This window comes from Chanodichthys erythropterus, chromosome 3 (assembly GCF_024489055.1).
Source record: "Chanodichthys erythropterus isolate Z2021 chromosome 3, ASM2448905v1, whole genome shotgun sequence".
NCBI classification, from domain to species: Eukaryota; Metazoa; Chordata; class Actinopteri; order Cypriniformes; family Xenocyprididae; genus Chanodichthys; species Chanodichthys erythropterus.
In genome coordinates, this window is record NC_090223.1 from 55607953 (window position 1) to 55622033 (window position 14081).

The 14081-nt window shown below is 38.1% G+C and overlaps 1 protein-coding gene across 1 annotated transcript in view; it reads left to right on the forward strand.

Moving 5' to 3' along the window:
• Positions 1 to 791: 791 nt before the first annotated feature.
• Positions 792 to 14081, forward strand: part of iqck (IQ motif containing K) — a 64858-nt gene continuing 51568 nt past the window's right edge. The window contains exons 1-5 of the mRNA XM_067377490.1: positions 792 to 922; positions 1124 to 1202; positions 1379 to 1505; positions 2052 to 2104; positions 2221 to 2298. Coding sequence (XP_067233591.1) covers positions 1132 to 1202; positions 1379 to 1505; positions 2052 to 2104; positions 2221 to 2298 — 329 coding nt within the window. The 5' untranslated portion in view covers positions 792 to 922; positions 1124 to 1131. The remainder of the gene's footprint in view (positions 923 to 1123; positions 1203 to 1378; positions 1506 to 2051; positions 2105 to 2220; positions 2299 to 14081) is intronic.

Here is a 14081-nt window from a genome sequence, read left to right on the forward strand (position 1 = left end):
TGTCCACCAATCTCCCATGTGGTCAAGTTTCGCAACTAGCATACATGCATTCAATCTGAAATATAATTATCTTTGTATTAATAATGTAAAAAAAAAATTATAATAAAAAACAGTTTTCCCTATCTATTTTGCGTGACGGGGTGGTAAGTTTAAGCTTGATGGGCCCTGCCTAACATGAAAAAGCAACAAATAAACAATGTAAAAAAAAAACGTACATAGTTGCCTGCTTTTGTTCTTGGTGGCTATAAGGCTCAAATGATGTTACTTAGGCTTTGTGATGTCATTTAAAGGACCAGAGCATTATTTATAGATAAAACAAGTTAGTGTGATAGGGTGGTAAGTCAAACTGAGGGACGTGCACAAATCATAAAATATTTACAAAAAAAAAAAAAGGTTTATTGTGAATAAATATATTTTGTGTAAACAGGGACACACATATAATACTGAAAATAGTATATGTTTGAAAAAATATATAACTTATTTGGTGATATTTTAGATGCAAGTGTCATGTTGATTAACACGGACATGTGAAATTGGCTATGTAATAATGAAAAATGATTAAAAATAGTATGCTAATCTTCAAAAAAAAAACAAAAAAACATTTGATCATATATCATGTTAAAAAGAACACTTGAATCAATAACTATAAGCTTTGGAAACAGACTTTGGGACATTTTTTGTGCCTTATGCATCTTATCAAATGTTGCGGACCCAAATGGCACCCGTTTCGTAGAATGACTCTTATGTCGTTACCATAGGTACCGTCACTATGGTTACGGAAAACAGACTGGGCAGAACATGGGGCAGAAGCATTCGCGACGGTGAGGCCCGCTGATTCGCATACTTTAGTCAAACAAACAGGCTGCGCTTTCGTCTTGTTTGAAAGTGACGGACGCTGATCGCTCACTGAAACGCTGCACAGGTGAGAAAACACTGATCTCCAGCTAGAAAACGGGTTGTTATTTTCTCTCACTAAGTATCATTCACAGCGAAAATGCGATTGGTAGACTTAACGTTATATGTCAGTGGAAAAATCGTAATTAAGTAGATGCGAGCTGTTAACAACGCGGGGGTAATGAAACAGTTGTAAATTAGTTGTAATTTTTTTTTCTCTGTTTTGCAGAGGAAGACATGAACGAGTCATCCAGTTTAACAAACTCTAGTTTCTACCTACTCTTCATGAGATGCTCAGCTCAAACAGAGTAATTGAACAGTTACTATTTCCTACTATTTGTGCTTTTCTGCTTGCTATTTCAATGTAACGTTAACGGTCTTTACTTGATTTTACTTTTTTTCCCAGTCATTTTATTTCCCATAATGTAGAATTGTGTGTATACAGTCTATTTAACTTGTATAAAATGCACTTTTATCCAAATAGGTTTTTAGTGAGACCCCAGCTCTGTCGAGGGCTCAGCAGATGTTATTTGGAGGAACATGTATTTCCTGTGCTGCTGCCCGGACTGGAAGCTTTGCTTACAGAAGCACAGAAGCACCAGTGCTTTGAGGTCAGCTTCAAACATGTTGTCCTATAGGTGCGGGGTCAGGCTCTTACAGTATATTTAAAACAATTAATTGATTGAATATAAGTAATGTACTGTACCTGTATTTGTTATTATTTAAATGATCTGACTTCAAATAATAATACATTTAAATAAAACATTTAAATTTAACTATGAAAAAAAAAAACCCATCTCATTGAAGGTGAGAATTTCAGTAAAATAACAACGATAAAGGTCTTGTATTTCTTAATTAAATAATTATTGATTTTTTTGTTTGTTTAAAAAAAAAAAAAAAAAAAAAAACTGCCATCGGTTTCCTTGTCATCTGAATAACTCTGCAAGCGATTTCTGTGGTGTAGACAAATAACAGGGCACAATTAATTTTTTTTAATGATAGGTGAGATGGGGGGCACAATGCAGTCAAAATGCAACCTAGGCAACTGCATAACATATGCCAGGATCCTCCACTGATCAGCAATATTATAACGATAATATAATCTTATAATAACATTTTTCATTCTTTTTATTTTACATGCTTCATTGTCAATCTAGAGGAAAAAGACGGCATTTAATGGCTGTGACTTCCTCACTGAATGGCTATACAAGTGAGTGGCCATTTGTGTATTGCCAATATTTTATGGTTATTTTGTTGTGACTTTTATACATATATTAAAAATGGTTAAGTGTGTTTAAATCTATTCTTTATTCTCTTGTTCAACAGTAAAAACCCTCAATGGACAGAACGAATGCCTGCAAATTTTCATAAGATTCCTTTTGTCCAGGACTGGTTTCTTAAACAGTAAGTATACTGCTAATAAACATACTCTGGTGTACTTGTTGCACATTTCGTTATCACTATCAGGCGTCTCTCTCTCTATCATGTTCTGAGTGTTTGAGGGGCAGTGGTGGATAGTTCACTCAAACATGAACATTATCCCATGATTTACTTACCCTCAAGTCATCCTAGGTATATATGACTTCTTTCAGACTTCTTATATATCTTTTTTCAGACAAACACAATCTGAGATAAAATCCCTGTGAAATCAAAATTAAAGTTTTTTTTTTTTTTTTAGCTTTTAATATGAATGTTAACTTTAAGGTTATGAATAAGCTGGTATGTTCCAAAACAATGACAAAATTTGCATTTAGGAGATATAAGCATTCAAAACTTAAAGGATTAGTCCAATTTTAAATAAACTTTTCCTGATAATTTACTCACCCCCATGTCATCCAAGATGTCCATGTCTTTCTTTCTTCAGTCGAAAAGAAATTAAAGTTTTTGATGAAAACATTCCAGGATTTTTCTCCTTATAGTGGACTTCAATGGGCACCAAATAGTTGAAGGTCATAATTAGTTTCACTGCAGCTTCAAATTGTTCAACACGATCCCAGATGAGAAATAAGGGTCTTATCTAGTGAAACCATCACTCATTTTCTGAAAAAAAAAAGAAAATTATATAAGTTTTAACCAGAAATGCTCATCTTGAACTAGCTCTCTTCTTCATCTCCTCTATTAGAATTCCAGCAGTGTAGACGCTGCTAAGCATATTACTGCCTTCCACAGGTCAAAGTTTAAACTAATTTTTATATGCAATAGAGTGCCCCAGGGATGACGCGTTTTTGTAAGCCAACCCGGAAGTTAGCGGTGCACGGGTTCCCTCGGGTGAAATGCATTTTTCCCTTAGACTTTTGGAAAATCGCAGAAAATAAGCTCTGTGTTTAATAAAGCGTTATGACACTTACACGTTTTGTCTATCAAGATAATCTTTACTAGTTAACACAACATTTATAGATTTTGAAGGCTAAATAAAGTCGTCAGATATAAAAGGCTAACAGTAGGCTATAAACGGACTACAGCACACCAGCACATCGCTGATTATGATCTGTGCTGTTATGAATACTTATCCACTTTTTCATGGAAATGCTGTCCAAATGTCCCGTTTTTAATGATGACGTCTAAAGTCTCCGCCAAAGGAAGTAGTTCCTTTTAGCAACTTGTTAGCAACTGCCGATTTTAAGACACAGTAAGTTTAAAAAAATCACAAGTGGGTTATAACTGGTGTGTTTTATGTCATAGATCAAAACGTGAAAGTATTTAGAGGCTTTGTTTACCACAGACCTTATTTCAGGTGATTTAGACTTTACGGCGTTGGAACCGGAAGTCCTAAAATGCTAACTCGCTTCCGGGTTTTGCCTACAAAAATGCATCATCCCTGGGGCACTCTATATGCTAGTTCAATAGTATATAACATTTAGTTCAAACTTTGGCCTGTGGAGGGCAGTAATAGACTTAGCAGTGTCTACACTGCCAGAATTCTAATAGAGGAGAAGAAGACAGCTAGTTCAAGATGAGCATTTAAGGTTAAAACTCCTGGAATGTTTTCATCAAAAACTTAAATTTCTTTTTGACTGAAAAAAGAAAGACATGGACATCTTGGATGACATGAGGGTGAGTAAATTATCAGGAAAAGTTTATTTAAAAGTGGACTAATCCTTTAAAGTCTCTCACTTCCGCTAAAATGGATCACGGATTTTCATGACATCGCCACAGGCTTCAGCTTCTCATCAAATCTTCTGTCCAATCAAATGCTCTCTAGAATCTGAAGTCCTGCCACCTCCTACTACACTATCAACAGACACTGAAGCTGCGGCTGAAATCGGTCATTTGTTCACAAATTTAGGTGGCATTTAGGTGAACAAGGAGACATAAACGATAGCACTTGTCTCTTCATGAAGGTGGAAAAACAAAGTTATTTATGATCTGAGGGATTTCTTGTGAAAAGATTTAAAAGGAAAGAAAAGATGTGAGTTGCCTGTTTTTGTCTATTTTAAGTTTTAATTTAAAATTTGTCATTTTAACAAAGCATATGTTTAAATGTTTTGCCACTTTGCGTGAGCAATATTATATTTATATAAATACTTTAGATTTATATATTATGTAATGAAATTAATAAAACGTTTAAATGTAGTGCGTTTAAACGTGACATCTATGAAATATGTAGGCTATACAAAGAGAATAGCAATGCTGACACGCCATGTTCAGTAACAACTTTTGGATTTGAAATAAAAATAAGTAAATGTATTGTTTGTGATATATAGCCACAGATCAGTTGCACACTAGAAAACGCGGCATATGTGAAAGCACAATAGCGCGTGCTGCATATGTACTACTAAAGGCATGATGGTGGTGCTGATGGTGGATGTCATTTGTTAAAATAAATGCTCTAAAGCCTAACAACTCGAAGAAAATCTGTCTTGGATTACAGGAGATACTGTAAGTGTCTTGTAATGATAATTTCTATGATTTTGGTGAGCACAAATAACTATCTCCAGATGTAAATGGTTGCATATCCTATTACTCAAATTCAACTAAACCCACCAATAGGCTAGACCAATTTCACAGCATAGGTATGTTAGCAACACAGGGCTTGAAAACATTGACTGTATAGCTTATAGAACAAAAACGAAACCCTGCGAGGAATTTATCTGGGAATATAGCCTAAGCCTAACTTACTGAAGGTTGGGGCGAGCTATGGCGTGTTTAATTTGGTTAAAATATAATGTAGGCTACGTTTTTTTGCACAAAATTGCGTCTGCTAATCTGCTAATGATAAATCTTTAAATGCTTTTTACAAAAGTAGCCTACAGTTAACAGTTAATGACCCAGCAAAATGTCGACTGAGTAGGCAGAATAGGCAGGTAACTTACAGTAGATAAATTAGCCTACATGACGTGATTCAACAGACGTGATACTGGGCTGTGTGTGTGATTAGATATCAAGTCAGATGTGATAGGTAAATAGATATCTTTGCGTGCTAGCACAAGTAGTAGTGCTGTAAACTCACATGCTAAAAAACAATAAGCCATGTATCGTTTGTTAGCTTATATCAAACACTTGCTGCTTACATTTCTGAGTTCTGGTGTCTGACTGTCCAAGCTCCAGCGCTGATTTAAAGGCAGCAAAGTGCGTCAACAAAGGTTCCGCCTTGATGGCCAATCGTAGAGTAGGATTTTGGGGTGGCACCTGGGGTGGCCAATCGAATCTCAGGGGTGGCGTGAGCCACCCCAAGCCACCCCTCTGGCTCCGCCCCTGCATTTCAGATTAGACTGCGTCTTTCAAATACACCTTCCAGCATTCAGAAGCTGTTTAGTCGCTAAAACATGCTATTCTTAAGCTATAGTTGCCATGGAAAAAAACGCTCTGTCTTAAATCTATAGTTGCTATTGGGAACAGTGTTCTTGAAGCCATATAACTATAGCTTTAAGAACTTTTTTTTTCTTTTTTCAAATCTCTCTCTTGCTCGTTCTCTCTCCTCGACTGTCTTATGCCACCTAATGCTGATTGGTTACACGTTTGTTGTTGGTGTCGGCCCGACTAACTTCCAAACAGTGTTTTTGAAATTCTACTGACTCCACCTTTAGGGTGTACTCACACTTGGCGCTCTGAACCGTGCCCGACAATGTTTGACCCCCAAAGCCCGGTTCGTTTGACAAGTGTGATTGCTCCATTCCGTGCCTGGGCACGGTTCGTTTAGCCGGCCCTGGCCCACTTGGAAGAGGTGGGCCAGAGTGCTGTTCGTTTGGGCATGAGTGAGGTTCGCATGCAGTGTGAGCGCTAACCGTGCCAGAGCACGGAACAGCTACTACTTTTTTGTGTGCTACTGTCATCATTACGATGGCAAACATCTTTATTACTACTTTGATAGTACACTTATCAATTCATGTAATTAATTCAAGTGTATTTGGGTTTATAAGGGTCTGATTCTCACCTTATTGATGAACATAATTAACGTCAGCTGCCTTCGTAATAATCCTCTAATACGTGGAAGTAAAAAATCGCTGCGCAGCGTAAATGATAAATATATTAGGCAGTATCTTAGCGAAAGTGCATTTCTTCCCATTTTCTTCCATTCAAAAAGCTGCATCGTTTATGATGCAAGCGTGCTCTGGCTCGGAACGTTAAGGGCAATGTGAGTACAGGCCAGCGAGGGAGTGGGGACAATCGCGCTCAGGCTCAACCGTGCCTAGTGTGAGTACACCCTTAGGCCGTGTGTCCACCAGAGCATTTTTTCCAGTACTTTTCAAGTACTTTTTCAATTGTTTTCAATGGGAACGCAGCGTTTTTTAAAAGCCAGGAGCATAACTTTTTCACGCTCAAGCGCTGAGAGCTCTGCGTTTTTTACCGGTCGCCTCGAGTTGAAGAATGTTCAACTTTGAGTAAAACTCTGTGCTCATCACTGTCACTTTTTAGCCAGACGTCCAATCAGAGTGGAAGAGGGGCGGGACAAATACAACAGCGACCAACTGTCACAACATTCTTGGTGTACAGCGACATCAAACAAACAGAGAATGAAACAAAATTTATGAGAAATTAATATTGCTGGTCTCCGAACATATATAGCAAGTAATTCCACATTGTGTCGACATTTTTAGTCTGAAACAAATTACCTGCAAAATCAGTTATAAGTTACAGTGCCACGGATATTCCATATCATAGCAACAAAGCGTCTCAACTGAAAAAAAAAAACAAACCGCTGCGTAGCTGAAGCACTCTCAGGTGCTCATAGATAGGCGTTTTAAGCAGATCGCCTAGCGTTTTCAGCTGGCTAAAAACACTTTGTTGGACACACGGCCTTAAAGTTATGGTTGCTATTGGAAACACGCTTGTTCTAAATCTATCTAGTTGCAAATGTATCAAAAAATGCTTGATTCCGAAGATTCCAGTGTCATTGCCGCTACTATAAGCACATGCTGTGGTAAGTTTATTCAGGTATATTAGCATATACCTGAATTAGCATATACCTGAAGCATAAAGTCTAAAACAGCAGCTTATGATAGCTCATAAACTGCTGTTTTAGACTTTATGCTTCTTATGCTATCTGATCATATTGCAACATGTTAAGTTAGCAACTTTTCTGCAGCTTAACTTAAAGTATTGTAACATGCTTGTTCTTAAATACACAAATTAGACAATTAAAAAACAAAAAAAACAAATAAAAACAAACCTATTTTATGTATTAGGCAACGGGTGTATGCTTCCCCGACCAGATTGCCACTAGTTTAATATTAGTCTGTGATTTACAACAGGCTTGTATCAGATTTGCTGCTGCTAGAGGTATAAGCTTCCCCCATTAGAGAAGAAGAGAAAAAAAACAAAAACAAATTTGGGTTTCTGCAGGAGTAAACCGACAACCACGTATTATTACAGTTCACCAAGGTACAGTTTCATGCTGTTGCAAGCTCATCTGAATTTGCAACATGCTTTTTACTTATTGCTGATCTGTGTTTTGGCAACATGCTTGCTGCCAATGTGCACGATACTCAATTGGCAACATGCTTGTTGCTATGCGCTTAGCAACATGCTTGTTGCAAGAATCATACCACCTTCGGTTGGCTCGCTTAGGATGCTATGCGCAATTCGCAGCTGTCCGTATTAATCGTGTTCGCTTAAGGCTGCTCATTTACCTTTATCATTTATTACGGTTTGGGGAGGTTTTGTTTTGGGGGAAATGTATTGCTGCACTCCCTGCTCTGTCCAGGCATGGCTGCTTGAATGAGCGGGGAGTTTTTCCCAGAACAGTTCCATTTCCAACCTTAAATTGCTATCACTATTGCTATTGCTTATTACTATCGTTTAAATTGTTTTATTGCTAACATTATTTGTTATTAATAATCTTTGACGATAGTGGTCTGACAGATATCAAGCATATAGCATCAGTTCTGGCAGACATGTCAGTCAAGCTCGTGTCAGCTGACATTCAGCTGATCCATGCCATTCAATAGGGATACATTTCAGATTAGACCATGTCTTTCAAATACACCTTCCAGCATTCAGAAGCTGCTTGATCGCCACACTGCGCTCGTTATACCCGCCTCCATTCCCTACTCCTACAGTAATCCAAAGTCAAGGTCATAAACAGGCAGAGAGACATACATGTGACAAACAAACAGGGTAATGAAAATGCTTGGTAGAGACAGGGTAAACTGGCAATACTTCGCAACATGATGTACAAACAACATGGCATATAACAGGTGGAGACAAGAAGTGAAGAGAGAAGAACTGACTGTTCAGTATTAGGGAGATGGCTCCCTCTGGCGGTTGGAGGAATGGATGGTGGATGCAGAAGTTACAGAATCCCTCCTCCTATGAACACCTCCAGGTGTTCTTCATGGTCGTCCCCTTGGTCTGGGTGCCCCGATCGAGGTGTGCCTGGTGGAAATCCTGGGTCAAAGATGGGCCTAAGATGTCCTTGGCGGCCAACCATGATCTCTCTTCTGGACCAGAGCCCTCCTAGTCCACCAGGTATTGTGACTGGCCCCCATGACGCCTGGAATCCAGAATCTCCTTAACCAGGTAAGCTGGAGCTCCACCAATGTCAAGTGGTGGAGGGGGTTCCCTCTCCTCAGTAGTAGGCATGTGACGGTATCAAATTTTCATGTTGCGATAATTGCTGAAGCTTTTATCACGGTAAATGGTATTATCATGATATTGAAATAAGTTGCAAAAAATAGTGTTGTCATAGTATAACAGGTTTAAGAACTAATTTTCTTATAACAAAAAGAACTCTGAACATTTAAATACAATAACATAGTACAATAAAAAATAAATTAATGTTTTTATTAAAGTGCAAAAGAATTATAAAGAAGAACAGGTAACACTATATAAGGTCTCTTTATTTAACGTTAGTTAATGCATTAACTAACATTAAGAATGAGCAATAGCTACATTTGTTACAGAAGGTATTTGTTTTTGTTAATATTAGTTAAAAAAATGCAACTGATCATTGTTAGTTTTAGGTCCATTAAATAATAATCACAACTTATGATTTTAGTAAGGTTAATAAACATTAACTAGATATTAACATTAACTAAGATTAATAAATGCTATTTCAAATGCTAATAAATGCTATAATAAACTGATTTTTTTCTTGTCAGTTAGGTAATAATGAATTGACATGTTAAGTAATGAAGCCTTAGGTCATCAAGTGTTACTGAGCAATAACAAATAATCAGAACATTTTCAATCATGTTGTAGTCCATATTAAAATATAAAAATGAAAATAAATAGCTCATTAAGTCTTTAAAGGGATAGTTCACCCAAAAATGAAAATCTGATGTTTATCTGCTTACCCCCAGCGCATCCAAGATGTAGGTGACTTTGTTTCTTTAGTAGAACAAAAATGATGATTTTTAACTCCAACTGCTGCCGTCTGTCAGTCAAATAATGGGAGTGAATGGGAACTCGAACAATAAGAGTAAAAAAAACAGTATTTATATCATTTTTTACCTCTAATACACCACAATGTCCAACTGCGTTCAGCACTCGCTTAGTGAGGTCTCGTGCTTATACTTCAATGAGTGCGAGACATCACTTTTGCTGTCAGAGCACGAAAAATGATATAAAAACTGTTCGGTTTCTCGCACAAACCGATCGTTTTGTGTCTTAAGACATCAATGTGTCGTCACGAGCCGCAGGGCTTAATTTGGATTTGTCTATGCAATGGTTGGAGTTAAAGAATCATCATTTGTGTTCTACTGAAGAAACAAAGTCACCTACATCTTGGATGTGCTGGGGGTAAGCAGATAAACATCAAATTTTCATTTTTGGGTGAACTATCCCTTTAAGTATGAAAAATTTAGAGCTGTGATGAACAACATTGGGAAGACAAAAAATATTCAATGGCTGAAGCATTTTAAATGCTGATTCATTAACTGGGTTTCCAGGGTAACCGCAGCATTTCTGCTGTTCCATCAGCACCCTCTGCTGTCAGAGAGTGAACGTGCGTCATTCAGCATGTCTCCTTCACACGTTCCACCATGTGGTTCTCATGCGCGTTGGGCATGTTGTGCATTTTATGCGGTTGATGGGTAAAATATTCTTAAAATATAATATAAAAATTTGAATAATTCCTAATAAATAATTATTCGCTGTATTTTGAGGTGCCTGCGGTAACAATATCGTGCATATCCATTATCGTGATATATCGTATTACCGAATATCGGCACATGTCTATGTAGTGGGGCCGGAAACAGGGTGGACTGGTTTCAACAGAGACGCATGAAAAGAAGGAGAAATACGGTAATGAGCAGGAAGCTCCAACTTGTAGGTTACTGGATTAATCTGTCGTAAGATACAAAATGGGCCTACATACCGTGGGCCGAGCTTCCTGCTGGGCAGCCGCAACCGTAGATCTCAAGTCGACAACCAGTTCGGATGGGGACGCCTCCTGCAGTCTGCCATGATTCTCTGGGCTCTGATTGCCCTCTGCAGCCTCACATGGGCACTGTCCCACACCCCTTCACTTCTTCTGACCCAGTTGTCTACTGCAGGCACTTCAGAAGGTTCTCCAGACCAAGGGAACATGGGAGGCTGATAACCTAGAACACACTTGAAGGGGGTGAGTCCTGTAGATGAATGAATGAGTGAATTCTGTGCATATTCTGCCCAAGGTAAAAAGTCACTCCAACGTCGTTGTTCTCAATTCTTGATAGCCAGATGTTAAGCTCACATTTATGTCCAATTGTTTGCAGAAAGCTTGCCATACACAAGATATGAACTGTGAACACCTGTCAGAGACTATATCCTCAGGTATTTCATAGACATAGAAAACATGGTGAAACAATGCTTGTGCAGTTTCCACTGCTGTGGGTAAGCCCTTTAGTGGGATAAGACAACATGATCTAGAGAAGCGATCAAAAATTACCAGAATTGTGGTGTAGCCATTGGAACTGGGCAGATCTGTAACAAAGCCCACAGCCAGGTGAGACCAGGGGCGCTGAGGAATTGGCAGGGATTCTAGGAGACCAGTTGGAAGTTCTCGGGGTGTCTTGGCAGTAGAGCCCGACCGATATGGATTTTTGGGGGCCGATGCCAATATTAACTCGAAAAGAGCCGATTTATAAGCCGATATTTTGATTTTGAAAATGAACTGGATATTAGACCCATTTCCTATAAACTACACTTACACAACATTCAATAGCAAAATATCTGCCTGTTCTATGTATGTGGGCTGTATAAATCATTTTCCAGAAGGGATTATGTTAAAAAAAGCCTTAGATTACAGTCTCAATGACTAAACAATTGCACATCAAAAGTATATATTTTTTAATGATCAAAAAACAGTCTGGTTTTAAACATTTATCAGTTTTACTTACTTCCAGTTGAAGCTGGTTTTAACAGTCTGTGTACAGAATATTTAGAAGTGATAATGTTAGCTACCACACTGTTTTATATACAGTGTATGAACTAAATCTACAATCATGGCGTACCGCAAGTCTGTGAGGCCCCCCCGCAAAGAATGAAATGGGGCCCCTCCCACAAGCAGTGATGTCATGTGTTAAAATTTGTTGTGCACCTGCGTCCATCTGCCCCACAGTTTACAAAAACTGATTTAACAGTGAATCATGTGGTGAATTATCATTATCATTGCATCATTTGATGTTGTTATCGAATAATATTATCCTAGCTATAGCCATATGATAGGCCTATATAATGTTTAGTGATTTTGATATCGTAGACTAAAATACCGGCAGGAATAAATATTTAGGATAATTTATTCATTAAAACCAAAGGAGCGCCAAGAGAATGGACAACAGCCGCAACGAGCACTGGCCACGATTTCAGAAACAACACATTCCAGCGGATAGATCGCCTCTTATTTAACACAAACCTACACATTTATTATATAATGGAGATGTTTCTTTCTATTAGGTACAGTTATTCGCCAAGTTTAAATTAATGTTTGAGACGTTTCAGAAAGATTCTCGCAGAGAGAAAAAAGTAGACCATTTGTAGTCTTGCACTAATCTGTAGGCTATCGCCAAAAATGACAGAAGGCCTGTTTTGAGTTGTTTCAGCTGTCATGAGGAGAAAATCAGAACGCGCCGGCGCTTTCGTCGGCCAGAGGGGTAAAAATGTAACCAATTTAGTTTTATATATATTTAAATATTGGGCTATTGCCTAATATATTTTTTGTAAGATGTCACCAATGTTGATTATGAAAAGTGAATAGTCGGGAGACATATGCAGCGGGTTAGACATGTTTGACCACTTCATTAAGTTTTGTTTTATAGTAAGTCTTTCTTTAAAGTGAATTTCGTTTTGTAGAAATTGTATCTTAATTTCAATCAATGTTTCATCAACCAATTGCCTATATTTAATAAATAACGATAAACCAAGAATGTCGGGTGTGGAATGGATATTGTAACAAACAAACTCATGTTTCTGCGCAATAGATGTTTTCTGTTTTTATTAAATTTCTTTATTACTTTATTAGATGTCTTTATTACTTAATTAATTGATAAGATATTTTTGGTCTAACAATATATTTTAGCTGGTCTAAATTCTAAGTTAGACACAAATTTGCGTATAGGCGTGTATATAAGGTTCCCTTCTAGACAAGCACGTAAATTGCTGTTTCGGCCGCAAATTTTCAGTAATTTCTATCGGTGCATCAAATGATGTATAGGCCTAAACTAAATTCATGTAGTTACAGTAAAATAATAAAGAAATAACTAGACTTATTGGCTAGGCTACATTTGGAAAAGAACTTAAGACATTCCGGTAGCTGACCATTATCAGAGCTGGCGATGGGGTAAATACATTTGGGCAATATATAATAATATAAATAACAATAATAATGTTTTAGCAATGACCGAACATATTTATTTATCTCGGCACACATCCGCTAACAGTAGCACAGCGCTGTTGTCTTGGCTACCTTACAAACGGCGATGGAAACAACAGTGAATTTTCCCCCTTTTGTGGTAATTTAGCACTAGTTTCTATGATCTTCTGCTTGCATTTTTGGGCTTCAGTTGGATGCTTTATTTTTATCTTTAGTCAATTGAGTTCAGTTCTAAAAAAAAAAAGCAAAGGCTATAAAGTAGTCTAGCCTAAATAGGTGAACCTGCGACGGGGCCCATCATAGGGTGGGGGCCCCCACGCACCGCGGGGGCTGCGGGGGTGTCCCGTACGCCACTGATTTCACATGACGAACGACAGACTCACCGTCAAAAGAGTACATCTCCGTGGCTTGGCTGATAGCTTTCTTCTGCTTCTTCCATTAGATCCCAATGAATGGGTGTGTTGGAAACTTTTTCCCTCGTTGAAGCAGAGACCAGGAGGCGTTGGGATATCTTTCAACAGAAGTTACTCTTTATTGAGAAATGTGCTGTTGTGTCGCTGCAGTCATCCAAGTCTGACTAAGGCATTGTACCTGGCAGTTCATATACATTCAAGGGGGAGGGATACATAGAGTAGGGGTGGAGACAATCTAAACAAAGGATGCAAATGCAGTACAGGAATCAGATCATTCCCTACATTTCCCAGCCATGATCTAATCAGCATAACTGTGTCATTCAAATGCATAGGTGCTAATCCAATCAGTCTGGCAGTATCACCTATACCTTTACATTATCATAGAGACAAAAGCACAGCTGTATCTTGAGCTGGTCATGCCACATGGTCAGGAAGTGCATGAGACAAAAGGTTAGTGTCTCAGACACCTGGTCTGCCTGCCTTGACACAATATACATAAAGTTTTCAGTTCTATTACATTGGAACCTAGATATAACATAGAA